This window comes from Podarcis erhardii (genome assembly GCF_964252035.2).
Source record: "Podarcis erhardii genome assembly, chromosome: 2".
NCBI classification, from domain to species: domain Eukaryota; kingdom Metazoa; phylum Chordata; class Lepidosauria; order Squamata; family Lacertidae; genus Podarcis; species Podarcis erhardii.
This window is the reverse complement of record NC_138498.1, coordinates 63,676,818-63,695,054: the sequence shown is the minus strand read 5'-3', so window position 1 is coordinate 63,695,054 and position 18,237 is coordinate 63,676,818. Positions and strand designations below refer to the sequence as shown.

General features: G+C 43.1%; 1 protein-coding gene across 3 annotated transcripts in view; it reads left to right on the top strand.

Moving 5' to 3' along the window:
* Positions 1-18,237, top strand: part of CAMK2A (calcium/calmodulin dependent protein kinase II alpha) — a 105,342-nt gene that overhangs the window by 59,462 nt on the left and 27,643 nt on the right. For all 3 annotated transcript variants that reach the window (XR_014153867.1, XR_014153868.1, XM_081851446.1), the window contains exons 4-8: positions 6,114-6,168; positions 7,690-7,755; positions 9,502-9,574; positions 12,626-12,728; positions 15,867-15,950. Coding sequence is in view for 1 of the 3 variants with exons in the window: in XM_081851446.1 (XP_081707572.1) it covers positions 6,114-6,168; positions 7,690-7,755; positions 9,502-9,574; positions 12,626-12,728; positions 15,867-15,950 (381 nt within the window). In the remaining 2 variants the exon portion in view is untranslated. The remainder of the gene's footprint in view (positions 1-6,113; positions 6,169-7,689; positions 7,756-9,501; positions 9,575-12,625; positions 12,729-15,866; positions 15,951-18,237) is intronic.

Sequence of the window (18,237 nt, the reverse complement as noted above, 5' to 3'; positions counted from 1 at the left end):
CCCATGTAGTCCTCATTTACAAGCACATAATTGCTGCACGTGTGAATAGGGCCTGCCCAGGTAAATTTTGTCCCTAAACCCTCCTGCACAGCACACTCTTAAAACCAGCAACTGACTAGTCAATTAATCAAAGCCATGATAGTTCTTCTGCAACTTCCTTACCTGAAAAACTATACATGTATAATAGCAGGCACCTCTGTGTCACGAGGTGAGCTCCTGTTTTTCGGTCCCAGCTCCTGCCCACCTAGCAGTTCAAAGTGCAAGTAGATAAATAGGTACTGCTCTGGTGGGAAGGTAAATGGCATTTCTGTGCACTGCTCTGGTTCTCCAGAAGTGGCTTAGTCATGCTGGCCACATGACCCGGAAGCTGTCTGAGGACAAACGCTGGCTCCCTCGGCCTATAGAGCAAGATGAGTGCACAACCCCAGAGTTGTCTGCGACTGGACCCAATGGTCAGGTGTACCTTTACCTTTACCGTGTCTTGTGTACAGATATGTGTATGCTGTCTCAGCTCACCCTGATGTGCTTAGAACACCCAACTTGGTCATTTTTAGGGGGGGGGATCCTTCTCTTCCTTTAGTGTTCAATTAACCAATCTGATTTAACCAACATCACTTGAATGGAATAGCTGGCATTAATTTATTGAGGTGTGAAATCCAATTATGGAACCATTTGGTCCTTCAAGAGAGCATAACAAACCGAATCTATGTAGAGACAGCTTCTGGTGCCCTTCTCTCTCCCTGTCAACCCCCCCCCCCCACTGTTTCCTTTCTAATTCTTGTGGCAAATTGGGATAGAGGAGGAGGAAGGACTTTGATATTGCCTGGTGAGTAAGCAGCTGCTTGTAGGGTACATTGCTGTTAGCATGAAGGAACAGCTCAGCCTCTTTGCTGGGGACCCGAAAGGAGCCTTATCCCAGGCCAAGCACTCGCAGAGCATACTTCATTTCACGGATATAATTCCACAGCCCTTGAGCCAAAAGTAAGGAAGTAACTAGAGCCAGTTCAATACATTTTGCCATGTGAGGCACAGCACAGATGATGCCACTCCCTTCCACATACACCCCCTTCCACATACAGAAGTCAACTGGACTGGCACAGCATGGTCCACCGTAACTGAAAGCAGCAGGCCACTCAAGGGGGCACCTGGCCTGCACAGAGCATAAACTATGGAATTTGCTCCCACAAGAGGTAGTGATGACCACCAACTTGGGAGGCTTTAAAAAGAGGATTAGACAAATACATGGTGGGTAAAGCTATCAATAGCCACTAGTCAACAATGCCTATGTTCTATGACCACTGCCAGAGGCAGTATGCCTCTAAATACTGTTTGGGGAGTGTTGTTCTGCTTTCAGTGGTTTACCACAGCGTAAGAACAGAATTTTGGACTGGGTAGGCCTTTAGGCAGGTCCAACAGGGCCCTTCTTCTTATCTAGAAGGTAGCCGTTTTGGTCTGCCGTAGTCAAAACAAAATAAAAAAAATCCTTCCAGTAGCACTTTAGAGACCAACTAAGTTTGTTATTGGTATGAGCTTTCGTGTGCATGCACACTTCTTCAGATACACTGAAACAGAAGTCACCAGACCCTTATATATAGTGGGGAGGGGTATTACTCAGAAGGGTGGTGGGAATGGGTGATTGGCTGATAGGTGTGGTTAACCTGTTGACGACTGTTAACAACTGCAATTGGTCTTACAGGAAAAAGCAAGGGGTGAGATGGCTAAAAATAGCTTTATCATGTATAATGAGATAAGAATCCAATGTCTCTGTTCAGACCAGGTCTATCCATGGTTTTAAGTTTGGTAATAAGTTGTAATTCAGCGACTTCTCTTTCCAGTCTGTTTCTGAAATTCTTTTGTAATATGACAGCTACTTTGAGATCTTGTATAGAATATCCTGGGAGATTGAAGTGTTCTCCTACTGGTTTCTCTGTCTTGTGATTCCTGATGTCTTCTTACTTGTTTTTCTGTACCTCTTCACTGTTCCCTGCCATTCAGCCAGAAGCAACTGCCTCACTGTGCCCCAGAATTAAGTGTATACTGGTGTTAGCAGGACAATTCTAAACCCATTAGCTCAGCTGTACTGATCAAGACTTACCTTTCGGTGGAGGTATATAGAGGAAAACTATGACTGAAGACCAAAGTAGACAGAAGGGACATGAGGCATGGTTCTCATTGTTTGGCCTCATATAGGTTTGCTTGTTTTGTTTTTTGTTTTGTTTAGAAAACAGCAACAACAAATGATTGGTGTGGTGGGGAAACATTATGATTACATAAATTTATTAACATTTCTATTAAAATACCAACAAAAAAGAGGAAGTAATAACTCTTAGCACAAATGAGGGAAATTGGGTAAGCACATATCTCTGAAAGTTAGCAGCAAAATGCAGAAGCCAAAGATGAAAAATAAAACAAATAGATAGGAGTAATGGCCATGCCTCAAATCTTCAAATACACAGAGGTGGAAAGAAAGAAAGAAAAATTCATTCAAGCATAGCAAAACCCATCATTCTCTGAAATAATGATGTGATAATTTTGAATGAAAATGCCCTAATAAATCTCACAGCAAGTTCAGTGCAAATCAAAATTAGATGGCAAAATTTTAATAAAGGTTGTGATGTATTTATGATAACTTTGAAAAATGAATTTCATGTCAAACTTGCAAGGGGACAAAGATGAAGTGTTGCAAAGGGAAGCATGTGTTTTACAAGAAAGACTCCTTGCCAGAGCAACAAGAGGGCAGATTTTTATTCTTCTCTCATCTCTGCCCTACCTACCTGTCTTTCAGGTACTGGCACTTTGTTTCTTCTTTGTCCCGCATTCTGCTCATATGTCATTGTTCCTCATCATGTAATCTATTAAGAACACAAGACATAAGGACAAAATAAGAGCCATGCTGGATCAGGCCAGTGGCCCGACTAGTCCAGCATCCTGTTCTCACCAGATACCTATAGGAAGCCCGCATGCAGGACTTGAGTGCAATGGCACTCACCTAGGGTGCCAGCTTGAATAAAGTATTGGGGGTCCCAGAAAGCCCTGCCTCGCATAATCACTCACAATACGTGGCACATGCACACCATTTAAATGGCACTTCCCATCAACTTTGGAGCCCCTGGCCCCCTCAAATATTTTATGGAAGGGGCAAAAGGACCTTGGTCACTAAGAGTTGGCTCCTGTGGCACTTGCCCCACTTGTATTATAGATCACTTTAGACTGGCACTTCACATGTATTATTTCAGTGTTCCTTAAAACAATCCCCTATATTGTAAATGGAATAATTTTGCGGTGAGAAGATGACTTGTGGATTTTTAAATTTTATTTTTAAAAAACATTTTTTCATTAGGCAACATCAGCATCCTCTTTATCCTGGCCTTTTTTGGAATTATGTTCTAGTGGGTAATATTAAATGTTTAAAGAAATATGGGAAGTAGAGAGGTTACCTCCTTCAAAATCAAGAATGACATGCATGCCTCTGAATTATGTGGATCCCTTCCTCTGACTGTTCATAATAACCATTTCTGTTATTATATGAAACAACTCATATTCTTCTTGTTAAGGATTCTTTGGGTGTCTTCCCAGGCTTCTTGCAGCTGATTGTTAGATTGTTCTTACATTTGGAAATGTATCTTAGCACAAAATAATTTTCTGGTGATAGCAGGAATCAGATAACTGGATATTTTCCAAAGGTTATGCAGAAGTTGTGATTAAAATTTCAGTAGCTGAAATTGCTCTGCTTAGATTTTTCATAAATACATATAAACCCATTTCCCCCCTCTTTCGTTTCTCCCTCCATTTTTTTGCCCACCATTGGGAATATGCATTCACACACACACACTTTTCAGAAATATCTCGTCATTCTAGAACATACTGAGATTAGATTAAATAGTAATATTTAAATATGCATGGGTCAAGGGATATTTTGATAATGTGCATTTATCTAAATGGCATTGTGACATCCCAAACGATTGACTAATCACATTTTCAGCAGCTAAACCAGGCTGCAGTAGTGCAAACTCTGTACTGCAGAGGATAATAACCATTTCTGTCAAGTTTACATCTGTGGAAATCGACTGTAATAATTCTATCAATTTTTCTTCTAAGGGCTATTTTTTTCATCACAGTATTTTCCCTGATGAGAAAAAGCAAACCTGGTGAAATTGTCTCTTATAGGCAACCCTTAAAGGTGCAGCAATATTCCTTTTAAGCCTTCAGAAAAAAATATAATTGTTAAATTTAAGCACAGCCCCCACATTGTGAAAAATATAGAATGGATTCCCTGGAGGTTGTATGTGTGAAGTCTCACACAGAGAACATCAAGGCTGTTCCAACATGTTTCTCATTCCATTCCCAGTCTTTTGCCTGAGTTGTGGATGATGGAGGAGGAGTGTTCCCTCGGCTATGGAAGCTATCCTTGGAGGATGCCAGGATAATTTGATATCTGGCACCAATAAGGAGGGAAAAGGTCAGAGGGAATGCCATCACCAAGCCAAGCCGCTAAAAAACCCCTGCCCTGCCTGCCATAGTACTGTCTTAGCATGACTGCCTTTGAAGCTGTGTTTATCAAGCCAAGCAAATGGCAGCAATCTTTGGGATATGGGGATATAGAGAAGATATTAGGCATTGAGTGCAGGGTGAAGGGAGATATAGAGAGGTTGCTGTCACCTGGGCTGGGGCATCTACTGGCTGTTATTAGCTGCTGAGTTCTAACTGTACAACCCTGAATAGTGGGAAGAGCCACCTTGGTCAACTGTATGATTTGTTTTTTCCCTTTGAAGAATTTCAGCTTTCACCCTAAAATGGAAATCTGTCGGATGTTAGTGTTTTAGGCTGCATACAATTGCAGCCCAGTTCTCAAAAGAATATAAACCTGGAATTCCCAAGCTAGGCCTGACTCATTCTAACAATGGCTGGCCCAAAGCCTCAGGAAAGTTTATAGTCAGAGTGAGATGCTGTCATCCATTCCCTGTTGTGAGTCTGCACGATCTAGCAGCTAGAGGTAAATGATGTGGTTTTTTTGTGGGGTGGTGGTGGTAAGATCACAAAGCTCTTGTTGAAATATCATACACATAAGGCATTGGCAAGATTTTTTTCTAAAAAATGCATCTAATTTACATGGAAAGGGTAAATCTGAATTAAAGGGAGAAAACAATACAGACTGGCATTTTGATGACAATGATTTCATATGAATGCAGTAAAAAAAACCAACCAACCTTGTATGCATGAGATGCACCGATCCCACAATAAAGATCTGTTGTTTCCCTGAACATGGATGAGATATGGGGAATGGTGGATTCAAACTGCAGCAGAGTCCCTGGCAAAGCTGCCCGATCATTTCATTGCGTGTTCAACTATCCAGTTAGCCATCAGTGAGCTGAATGGAGAAACAAATGTACTTGGCTCCACTTTGTAAGGCTGACAAGTAATTCAGGCACATTATAAACAAACAAACGAGCACTTTAGCACATCCTCAGCTGAAAAGCAAATCCATTCAACCCACACCTGGGCACACACACAATAGGTCCCATGAATTGGCCCGTAGTCTGCCTTCTTTCCATTGAAATCCACTGTTTCTTTTCTCCCTCTTCCGTGTTATATGGAAACCATTGTTTCTGTTACTTGACGGTCTGCAGTCATAAAGACCTTCAGCAGAAAAACGGCAGTGTTTGCCAAGGTCAGTAAAGTCGACTTCAGTGATCAAAAAATACTCCCTGGATGCATGTATGTTGCAGAAGGTTTACCTCCTTTTCAACATTTTGAAGCATAGAATATATGGCAAGATGGGGAAGGTTCCCAGGACATGTTCTGAAGGTATATGACGCCACTACTTTGATAAAGCTAAGTGGGCCTGGGTCTGGTAAGTGCGTCGATCAGTGGCCCTCTGGAACATGGATCTCACCTTGGGTTCAGTGATGGAGGAAAGGCTGTCAATGTCAGAAAATAAATACATACATGAATATAGGTGAGGTGAAGTGTGGTTCCACTTCATACACTTGCAGCCTGCATTGCACTAGGGAAGTATTTCAGCTCAATGGACCAAGGTGAAAGACCAGTAGATTTACCTCTGAATATAATAAGTTTATTCTGGCTGGTAACCTGTTCCATTTTTGTCTCTGCAGTGAGGCTTCATGACAGCATATCAGAGGAGGCACACCACTACCTGATATTTGACCTGTAAGTAATGGCGGAACATGAATAAATCTTCATATGCATGTTAAGTACTCTGTGAATCACTATGGGAGCATTACCTCTCTCACACACACACAGCTTGAGAGCTACTCAGTCCAAAGTGGACTTAGATCATAGAGTTTCTCCACCCACCTACTGAAAAGTGAACATGGTGTGATGGAGCCATTTTCCCACATGCCTCATGCACACATTTTCTGTCTCTCTACCATCACGAGGCAAACAAATACTTTGGAATGAGTCAAAACCCTGCAAAACCCATTTGACAAGAGACAAATAAATTGGTATGTAGTGCATCACAGACTACAATGGCTCTGCCAAACAACCTTCAACTTCCTTAAAAGCTGTCTCCAGGTTAAGTTGGTGCCCTATCACAGTTGGGTAGCTTGTGTCCAACCCTTTTAGAAAGCAGAGCAGCTAAGTGGCTTGGATTTCGCAAAGCGTTTTGCAGCATCCAGCTTTAAGAGAATTAGCACTGCTCTTTATGCAGATCAGCCCTTCAAGCTTCTTAGAGCAACAATTAGCATATTGAATGTGAAGTCTCTGGAGGACCAGCTGCTCTTGCACTGTTCTCCAAATCCTTTAAGAGATCCTGCCTGGCGCTGCAGTTTTTCTTTGTTACTCCTTTGAGACAGAGGGGTCTGGCATCCAAGACGGCGCTGATACATCTCCCGTTCCAACCTGTTCCTTCTCAGGCTGCTCTTAATTTCTCCTTCCTATCCAGCAAGCAAAATCACAGTAGGAATGCTCCACGAGAAATTCTAAGAAGGCTAGCGAGGAAGTAGTGAGGTTGGCAAGGTTACTTGAGCGGGGATTGCTGTTCTGCATGCTTAGCATATGGCCCACACGAGGCAAGATATTAAGACAACAAAGGAGAAATGGTGATAGCCCATTTCATCATTTCCTCCAGAATTACGGTCCTACAGTTTGCAGAATGAGGCAAAAAAATCTGATAGGATGAATAGCACTGCTAGCTATTGTAGAATAATAGAATTATAGAACTGTATAGAACTGCAAGGGACCCTGAGGGTAATCCTAATCCAACCCTCTGCAATGCAGAAATCTCAACTAAAGCATCCATGGCAGATGTCCGTCCAATCTCTGCATAAAAATCCCCAAGGAAGGAGAATCCACCATTTTTCCACAGCTCTTAACATCAGAAAGTTCTTCCTCCAACCTTCTGCATACAAAGTGTGTGCTCAGAGCTGTTTTCATTAATAAAATACATTTTGTATCTCATTGCCACTAATACAGGCATTCTTATGGGTGCTTTACCCTAGTATATGGTTTAAAAAAAAATGTATACATTACTTGGCTGCAGAACTTCATTGCAAAATTCAGAGAAGTGTGCATTTCAAAAGATGGTTCTTTGTTTTGTGTGTTACTTGGGAAAGTGTGGGTTTAGCACACTCCCCCCTTTAAACGTGAACTGCCTTGACTTTCTCCTCCGTCCCTTGCAGCAGGAGGATGTCTGGAGCTGGGACTGATTCCTCTTTAATTTCTTCACAGGGTGACAGGCGGAGAACTGTTTGAGGACATCGTTGCTAGAGAATACTATAGTGAAGCAGATGCCAGGTGGGTATGGGGGAAAGAATACGTGCCTAGGAAAAACTGTACAACACTTCATCTCTGAGGCTGACAGGCAACAAGGCTGAGAACCTGCTGCTTATCTCTATCTCTGTCACTGATTAGTTTTGCCTTCAATCTTTTTGTATTGCTACACTATGCTTCTTGTCATGTAAGCAGGCAGTGTCCAACAACAATACAAAATACAGTGCATATATTCTCTGTGTGTGTGTGTGTGTGTGTGTGTGTGTGTGTGTGTGTGCGTGCGCGCATATATGCAAAATAGACACAATAAAATTAAAATCCAAAGACAGCCAGTAGTCCAAATAAAAGTAAGATTCATGATGACAGACATCATGGGCCAGCAATGATCAGGGTAAATGAAAAAGTACTGGTGTGTGCCTTGTTTTGGGGTGGGAGTGGAGCCATTGCAGCTGCTCATACACAATATAGGCACAATCTGTGATACAGTGTGACTCTAGGTGAGGGACTGGGAACTGATGGCTCACGGACTGCATCTGGCCCATGAAACCTCCTTAACCAGCCCTTTTTGGCCCTGCTCCTTACTTCTTGATATAGGGAGCTGCGGTGGGAGCAGCTACAAAAACAGACACTGCAACTGCAGTGCCCACTTCTGTCTTCCCTTTTCACCCTGATCTCAGACAAATCTGCTCCCTTCTCAGCACCGACAGCCTCTGTCTTTCCCTGGTCCTTTCCCAGTGCTTGGGAAATATAGTGGAAAGTGTAAAATGGCACTTGCTTTGATGCAATGCCATCTAACCTCTGCACAAATTATCAGGGCAAATGCTCATCAAATAACCAGCATTGTGTGATTGCTCTGCAAATAAATCAGGATGCATGCTCAACAAGCAGGTTGCCCTGAAATGCCCTTAATTAAAAGTTTGCCAGCTTTTAATTTGGATAGTGACTCTTGGGCTGGGGTGGAGGTTGATTCTTTGGCTTTGTGGGACAATGAATTAAACTAGTAAGATGACTATTGCCGTGCAAAGATGCTTACTTGAAAATAGGTCACACCAGCTTCAACTGAACTTAACTTCTGAGTAAGTAAGCATAGACTTGCAGCCTTAACAACACACACATGCTTACAATCACCTGGCATATCAGCTTGGTGTGCTTCTTAGCAAACAGCTTTTATTAAGTTTCCTGTATGCCCAGAACATTATAAACGATTGCTTTATTAGCATCTGTCAAAAACGTAAACAGAGCCATTTCATTTTGCAGACAGCTGTTCTGGCACCTGGGCCTTCATTCTCTGTTTTCCACATGCCTGCAACATGATGTGTGTGTCTCATCAAGCTGTCGTAGTGAGACCTACCAACATGAGAAAAGTGATCATGAACTTGCCACCCCATCTACTGCCATAATTTCTGTGAGAAACCGATCCAGTGGTTTTTGCTCATTAGCTTCTGCAACACTGCATGCTCATAAAGCAGCCAGCTTTGCTCTTTCTTCCTCTCACGGAAGAACCCGAATGCCTCCAATAATGCCCTCCTGTAATAGAGTTTCAATGGCAATCAGATTACAATGGTTATTTCATTTCCCGTCCTGTTGGTAAGCCTGGCTCCACAGAGAAAGGCACTGAGCCATTCTTCATGGCTGCTAGCAGGAAAGGGGAAGGGGAAAATAGGAAATGGCAAAAAGATAGCAGTGCAGAGAGGACTCTGCTGGGAAACCTTGCCTAAAGCCTTCTCCTGACCCCTTCCAAGGTAATGTGACTGTGTTTCCTCTCTCTAGTCACTGCATTCAACAGATCCTGGAAGCTGTCTTACATTGCCACCAGATGGGTGTAGTGCATCGGGATTTAAAGGTAAAATATTTATAAACTGTAAGACTAAAAGTGTATCCCTTCTGCAGCCAACTCCTACACCCAACATACATACCCTGGATGATTTACTTTGATAGAAAGTAGATGGTAGCATAGCTTCGATAGAAATAGAATTGTTAAGTGGTTGAAGTCTGTAGATTTCATAGGTCCTAGTTTTCTCAGACGTACAGTAGTAAACTTTCGGAGCTGTACGACCTTCTAATTGCATTGGACTGAATGCTCCTCCTCCGAAAACAAATTCCTGTCCATAGAAAATTAGCATATCAGGGAGAAAGCTTGATTAAAATCCTTCATGCTGATACCTAGCTTTCTGCAAGGAGGGACTTTTTTTGTACAGTGGTACCTTAGGTTACATACGCTTCAGGTTACATACGCTTCAAGTTACAGACTCTGCTAACCCAGAAATAGTGCTTCAGGATGAGAACAGAAATCGTGCTCCGGCAGCGTGGCAGCAGCGGGAGGTCCCATTAGCTAAAGTGGTGCTTCAGGTTAAGAACAGTTTCAGGTTAAGAATGGACCTCCAGAACGAATTAAGTACTTAACCCAAGGTACCACTGTACTGTGATGGAACATTTAATCATGTGAGCCCTCCCCTCAGCCTGAAATGATACAGGTGGCCACCTCCAGTTTTAAATCTGCCTTCCTAATTAACCCAGCTGTAAAATGTAAGCGTATCAAAGAATACTTCAAACCAAAGGTAGGGTTGGAAAGATCTGTTGGTTTTTGTTTTCTCCGTTTCTCATTTTCTCAATCTTAAATTCAGTTTCCCACATTTCTGCAGTAGCTCATAAGCCAAATGAGTACCACGTGGCATGGTCAGAATCTGACCAAAAGATGCTAGCTGAGGCATATCACCATCCTAGTATTCCACCTCCTACTCCAAATAAGATGTTTTCTCATTTGGACATAAGCAGCAGTCAGAGGATTCACACTCTGTTTTGTGTCTCACTGGAAAAAAACCAAAACCAACTGCAAGTAGCTTGTACCTGGGACTCAATAAGAAACCAAGGGGCGTTTTTTTGCTGTTTGCCTTGGGATTACTGAGCCAGCCAGCTGCTTCCTTGTTGGCGACTGCAATTGTAAGCATGCAACTTGACCATAATTCTCTATAGTGGATGCACTAATAACATGGTTGCTGAATGTGATCTGGGAGTCAGGCAGCTGAGCAGAGAAGAAAACCTGATCTATGTTTCTTCAGTCAGTGCTGTTGGCAATCCTAGGTCCTGAGGTGCAGCTGACAGCCCTGTTAGTACACTGTTGTCTGCCAAAACAGCCAGCCATATGAGCTACCTCTTCACTAATTAGGGAGTTGTTCTATCTGTGGGCTGGCTTATTATGGGATGGGAGCTCACCATGCATGCAAAATTTTCACAGCATGCATGCCATGTTGTTGGCATCAAATCCCACCCACAGTTTAATCCTTTCCAGGGAAAATCCAGTAAGTTTTTAAAAACCGATTTGTGACATGTGAACGTTGGACCATTCTAGGGGAATGCGGGGCCCAGGAAAAATGACACTTTTCGGCTCTCCCCATTGCCTTCATCTCCCTTTTGCTTCTGCCACCTCCTCCTCCACCTCCCTCCCTCCCTTGCTCTAGGAAGGGAGGAGGTGGAGAACCTTCCCAGCTGGGTGGAAGGTAGCTGGGCTGGCCAGGCAGCAAGCATGCTGACTGTGACTTCCACTATCAAGTACAGGGCATCCAACATGCAGTACCTGGGGCAGTTGCCCTTAGAGACAGCCCTTCCTGAATGTCCTGTTTCCAAATCCTTGTCCCCACCTGCAATCACCACCATAAGCGATTCCTTTGCCTGTTGCTTTAAGAAACACACGCTTCATTTCTGTTATTTCGCTCCTTCTTCTCCCTCCTCCAGAATACACGTCACCCTCTATATTTCTCCCACCTACTGAAGTGCTGCAAAACTCCCTTCTCACACTCATTACCAAGAAAAATGGCCCACGCAGCCATGTGACAGGGCTCCCGCTAAGTGGCCAGGAGAGAACAGAAGCTGGTACATAAGAAGATCCTTGCTGGGTTAGACCAAAGGCATCCATAGCTCAACATCCTGTTTCCCACAGTGCTTAGCCCATAAATAGGACACAGGCCCCTCCTCTGGTTGTTCCCCACCAATTAGAGTTCAGACAGATACTATTGCTTCTGATCCTGGAAGCAGCATATATAGCAAGCATAACTAGTAACCATTGGTGATGATAGGCTTCTAGGGAGATTTTTTTGCCCCATGTTGCATCACTTTATACTCACTTGGCACTGCAGTTGCCACTCGGTCACCCATTCAGTTGGTTTGGAGAGCTCTGAGCATTCCAGTTTTGTTTTCATTCACACTGAAGCACCCTGGGCTTGATGTTTAGTGCTTGAATGTACAAGTGGAAGTTCAGGAAGCAGTCTCGAGGGAAATAAATAATGTTGTATACCATGCCTTCCCATGGTGAGGTGAGCAGGGTACATAAAGGTAAAGGGAACACAACTCTGGGATTGCGGTGCTCATCTCGCTTTACTGGCCGAGGGAGCCGATGTACAGCTTCCGGGTCATGTGGCCAGCATGACTAAACCGCTTCTGGAGAACCAGAGCAGCACACGGAAACACCGTTTACCTTCCCATCGGAGCGGTACCTATTTATCTCCTTGCATTTTGATGTTCTTTCGAACTGCTAGGTTGGCAGGAGCTGGGACCAAGCAATGGGAGCTCACCCTGTCACAGGGATTCGAACTGCTGACCTTCTGATCGGCAAGCCCAAGAGGCTCAGTGGTTTAGATCACAGCGCCACCCGTGCTGTGTATCCCACACCTTCCCATGGTGAGGGGAGTGGGGTACATAAGTATCCGCAATGCTGAGCATGGGGCAGAGAGAGGAGGGCTGCACCATAGACATGCTTTCTGACCAGCATGGTTATAATTGAAAATGTGCAGGTGGTGTTTTTTAAAGACTCAGAAATTAGAAGAGGGCTAAGCAGATTTGACGGGTACTTCAGAGTTGTGCTTCTGTATGTTTATCCTCTAACCGATTCCTCCCATAGCCGGAGAACCTCCTGCTGGCATCCAAACTGAAGGGAGCTGCTGTAAAACTGGCTGACTTTGGCCTTGCCATTGAAGTGGAAGGGGAGCAGCAGGCTTGGTTTGGTGAGTGGGGGAAAGTTGGGTATCATGGGTGTAACACTTCTGTGGATCTAGTTACACTCATGTAATAAGGGACTCAATTGCTGTGAATATTTTAAGGATTTTCGGACCTTAAGCCCAGTACATTGTACATATCTGTTGCATAAGCTTTAGAAACCATAAACATGTGGATTATTCTGCTGCAGAGTAGGTGTATGACAGTGGTTAGTACCTCAGGGAAAAACTCCCAAATAACCACCAACCAAAACATATTCTCCTTTTTTTGAATATTTTAGAACTATCACTACATAGAGAGGCGAGGGGGTCACAGATGCTAGGAGTTGTAGTACAGCAACATTTGTAGGACCACAAGTTAGCCACACTTGCCTTAAGTATGGTCTGTGTTATTTTTCTTCTATGGGTCATTCTGCTTTGGAGTGAAGGGGCTGCATGGAAGTGAATGAGGCTCTTTCATATCTCAGCTCAGTAAGCTTCAGTTTGATAATCAAAATATGGAACAGGATTGCTGCACTTCTAAATGGGATAATGCACCATAATTAATGCAGTGTAAATACATATTAGATAGGAACATAATAACCTGCAGCAGTGTTACAAATGTCTGAGGGGGACTCCTGTGGGATCCACTACACACTCCATCTTCCCGGAACACCTGCCTCCCAGAAAGGAGCAAAATGTTTTGCTAGAAAGCAACAGGCACCAGCCTATCTGTGCCTGAGTATGGGTGCAATCATGAAGTACTCTCGGACCAGGAAGCCTTCATTAATTGCAACTGAAGAATCCAGGCATATCAATTACAGTACAATTTTATTACTAATTAGGCGTGGGAGCACATTTGATGTGGTTGATGCATTTGATTATAATCTTGGCCAATCATAACTAATAATTTAAGAACCTCGGCTAGGAGAAGGAAGGGTCTGAGAAGTATGGTGATGTGGCATTCAAAGTCCCAGCTTTTTTCTGGCTTGGGTTAAGGAATTCCTTGCCATGTGTGTGAGGTCAAGGTGTGGGGAAGAACAAACACCAATTGTGTTTTCCATGGATTGACGTTTGTTTCGATTCAGCGGTAAAAAAAAGACCCATGTTTCCATATATCTGGTCCCTTTGGAACTCCTATATGACTGACAGGCAGGCTTGGTAAAAAAATACTGAGAAACGTTCTAGCCACCTTAGTTCCATAAATAAGCTTTTGGAAACTAAAAGCTGAGAAAGCAAACCCCCCAAACGGCAATCTGTCATGCTTTGTAAGAGGCTAAGTAAATACATTACTGAAAGAAACGGAACACACCAACCATTTATGGTTTGTTGCCTTTTGTGTAAAAGGTGTGAGGATTTTGTGTAGCTGAAATATACAAAGCATTTTTAGATCCAGTTGCTCCAATATAGTCTTCAGTTCCAAAAATGCCACCCGCCCTGATTTTGACTACGTAGAGTCCCCTGACTTAACTGAGTTACGATGGCCAATATGTTTAGCTAAACTATATTAGTTCTTCTCCCCTGAGGTTTCTTTTACTGAGTTAGTGGCATATCTTCAATTTGTTTAGCCATTTAATTGCATTTTCTACTTGGGTACTAGATGTGGTTTAATGAACTCACGATAACTTGCAGCTATAAATGTAACTTACTAAGGTCATCATAACTTACATTGCTATTGTATCTTTGAGCTGTAGACATAGGCTGTTAAGGGAATCCATTTATGATTTCTCAAACCACAGATACATTTTGGCGGATGCAATTTGTTAGGGGAGGGGGCATAACTCAGTAGCACAGCACAAACCTTTGCATGCAGAAAGTCCCAAAAGGATCTCAGCAACAAGGCTAGAAGAGATCCTTCTGTTAGCTCAGAAATGCTGTCCTAGATGGGGTAGCAGCCTATTTTCTGAGGGGCAAACTAGGACTGCATAGACACTCGGGAAAAACAAACATGTCCATTTTGATTTCTCATTTTACAGTGTTAAATTCAATGCTCCACTTTTCTGCATCAGTTTACGATTATTATTATTTTTTAATCCTCACAAACATTCATCAACCTTTTAGTATGGCTTCTGCTATACACATTTTTATATGGGGCAGGCTTAACTTAGTGCATTGAGTGATTCAGCTCCTTAGCAAGCAACCTAAGATTCCGCCTTGAAGGCAGGATCTCTCCCCTCTGTTCACACCTCCCTTGGTACCTCCAGGAGCTGGGTGATGGAGGGAGTGTCTCTGCCCCCTCTGGAGAGGAAGGGTTAGATCCAACATAGTGAAAGGCATTGCGGTGGTGAAAGAGATAGCTGTGAAGCTGGCCATTGAGTTCTTATGGGGCTGGTTTGGGGGCTTCTCCCCTTTGGACTATTTTCTAAAGATTATTATTATAATTATTATTTATTGAATTTATATACCGCCCTATACCCAGGGGTCTCAGGGCAATTCACAGAATAAAATCAAGATATAAAACCACAAAATGAATGAAAATGAAAACCTAATGAAAATGAAAACAGCAACCCAATATCCCCCCCAAAAGAAAACACATTTTAAAAGAGCCTAGGATGTAAATCGGATCGACCAAATGCCTGGTTAAAGAGGAACGTTTTTGCCTGGCGCCTAAAGGTGTATAATGAAGGCGCCAGCCAAACCTCCCTGGGGAGAGCATTCCACAGAAGGGGAGCCACTGCAGAGAAGGCCCGTTCTCGTGTTGCCACCCTCCTGACACCTCAAGGAGGAGGCACACAAAGAAGGGCCTCAGAAGATGATCTCAGGGTCCAGGTAGGTTCATATGGAAAGAGGTGGTCCTTGAGGCATTGCGGTCCTGAGCTGTTTAAGGCTTTATAGGTCAAAACCAGCACTTTGAATTAGGCCCGGAAACCAATATCAGGTTACCACAAGACTACCTACACTTTTCTCTTGTGGATGGGCAGTGAGGTTGTGGCACTAGCTCTACAAGCACAGGAAGACTTGATTCCGAGGTGTTAGGAGTGATTTTCAGCAAAGGTGCTCCAGGATAGCATGTATCTAGTGCAGAACAAACACTAGGTTCGGTGGGAATATTAGAGAGCAATTCTCTTCTCCCATTCGACTGATAGCTGCCTTGTGCTTTTTGCTGAAGACTCCGCTGGACCCCATGATGTGTAACTAGCTGCATATTGTAACTTTTTGCCTTACTAGGTTTTGCAGGTACTCCAGGCTACCTTTCGCCCGAGGTGCTCCGAAAGGACCCCTATGGCAAAGCTGTGGACTTGTGGGCATGTGGTAAGTGAGGTTATGTTTCGAAAGTGGCTAAACAGGCAAGATAAAACTTTAAGGAATGAGATGGAGGCTGCTGTGATTCTCTCCCTGTCTTTCGTACTGTGTGCAGTCCCTAGCTTGTTCACAGGGCTTGGTTACCTCTGAGATATGTCAGTGCTGCTGTGTGAACTAGTGTCAGTGGACTGATAAACTCTACAGGAAACAGAATTCTAGTAGCACATCATGCAAGAGGATGTGAGCATTCATTGTCATCCTCTGCCGTGGATCAAATGGAAAACCAGAATTCTTTACCCCCATGTGAGCCAGTGTGGTGCAATGGCTAGAGTGCTGTGTGACCTTAGAGCAGTCACAGTCTCTCCACACAGCCTAGCTCACAGGATTGTTGTGATGATAAAATAAGGGAAGCTTTTTGAAGGGAAATATTTTATGCTCTGTATTTGAATGCAGTTGTAAAAGCACTGGCATGGCTCCCTCCCCACTTCAGCGCTCCCTCTGATGGGTTGTTGTTCTTAAAGCTCTTAGTAAAAATAGCAAAGTTGTTCTGGTCAGTATGACAAACTCATGTATGAATCTGTGACTCCACAATCATGTGTGCTAGAGGAAACCATAGAAATGTTTTGTAAGCGATGGGCTGAAAATCTTACAACCAAAACCCTACTCCTATGACCTGTGGGAGGAATGGCTAGCTAGCTGAATGAGCTTTTAGCAGCCAGGAAGCATTATGCTACAAAGTTTATGGATTTATAGGATTAGCATTCACCAGAGAGTAACTTCCACAAGAGCAATTTGGAGATTAAAAATTGTGTCTCTGGATGTTTGTTAACTTGGAGAGTCCATTATATTCCCCCCTCACCATAGCATCAAGGAGTCTCTCATTCATTAATCTATTTATCCTCCTCATTCTTTTGAGACTCAGGGAAGAGCTCTTATCCATATTGTGCAATGAGAAAAGGAAACATAGTAAGCCTAATTCACTTGTGTAACCCAAACAAGTAGTTACAGTAGAGCAGAAAGCGAACGCAGGTGGCCTGAATTAAACTTTATGAATGGGTGCTATTTCAGATGGAATGTGTTCCTTTCTGGCAAAACACCTGGCTTCCTATGGCATGTGTTTAAAAAAAATAATTTGATGTGAATAATGAACCACAAAGATCTTCTGAATGGTAGGAACTGAAACTGTGTCCTGGTGCAATGTCTTAACATGCAGTCATCCCCTCAGCAGGGCCACTTCTGAAGAATAAGAGTCTTAAGGGGAGTCTCAGGCAGTCTCTATGAGAAAGTCCGCTTCTCAACAGTCATATGTTGCTCATCATGCAAGTTCAGTGATTTAAAAATAAATAAATCAGATAGTGCTCTCAAAAAAGGACAAGCCTTCTCATGAGGCCAGATTGTATGTGTATGTTGCCTATTTGGCATGTTGATGCATCAGTGACTCACTTAATTAAACGTTTTACCTTTAGCCTCATTTTCACAGCACACACATGGAAGGAACAGTTTTTCCTGTGTTGGGTTGCAGAATGTTGTAGGAAACAGATGAGGAGCATACACCTGATGTTACATTTTCATTCCAAAAGAATCTTTGAGCAGGGTCTGATGTGTCTGAATGTTGCATTACTGCTGCTAGCATGCATAACAGTGCCAATCCTTGCAAAAGTTTGCCAAGGCATTCCCAGATGTTCAAAGTTCAATTCCCACATACAAAAAAACTATTAGAGTGGAAGAAAATTTCCTGGGCAGCATATATGCAGTACAGAAAGAGAGGGGGCATTGTGATGTGTGTTGTTGATAAAGAAATTTCTTCAAAATAATAAACCTCAGACAGTGTTTTGGGTGTCTGAGATCAGACATAGGGACCTGATAGTGTGTAAGAGAACAGGTAGAAATGGTAGATGAGAAATAGGATTTCTTCCTTGTCCCACCCACGTTCAGCTGTATGAACTGATATGGAGGAAAGACTGGGCTTAAACAAGCCCACAGAGCAGACTGCAGTGTTGCGGTTCCTGGATGTTGTTACTTAGCTAGGATGGATGCTGTTCTGGACACTTGACAAGATACTTTTTACTAACCGGATTCAGGGTATCTGACAATTAAGTGGCAAGTGATTTCTTTGTTTGGGACAGAGGGTGCTTCCCTCAGATAACAACTGGACAAGAAATGGCTTCCTCAAAGCATAGTATTTTTTGCAGTAAGGAAAGTGACGGGGAAACACACTGAAAAATGTGTGTTAACACTTGCTTTGACTCTAACCTACCCACAAGTTAATGAGTGAATGCTAATTAAATAGCCAATT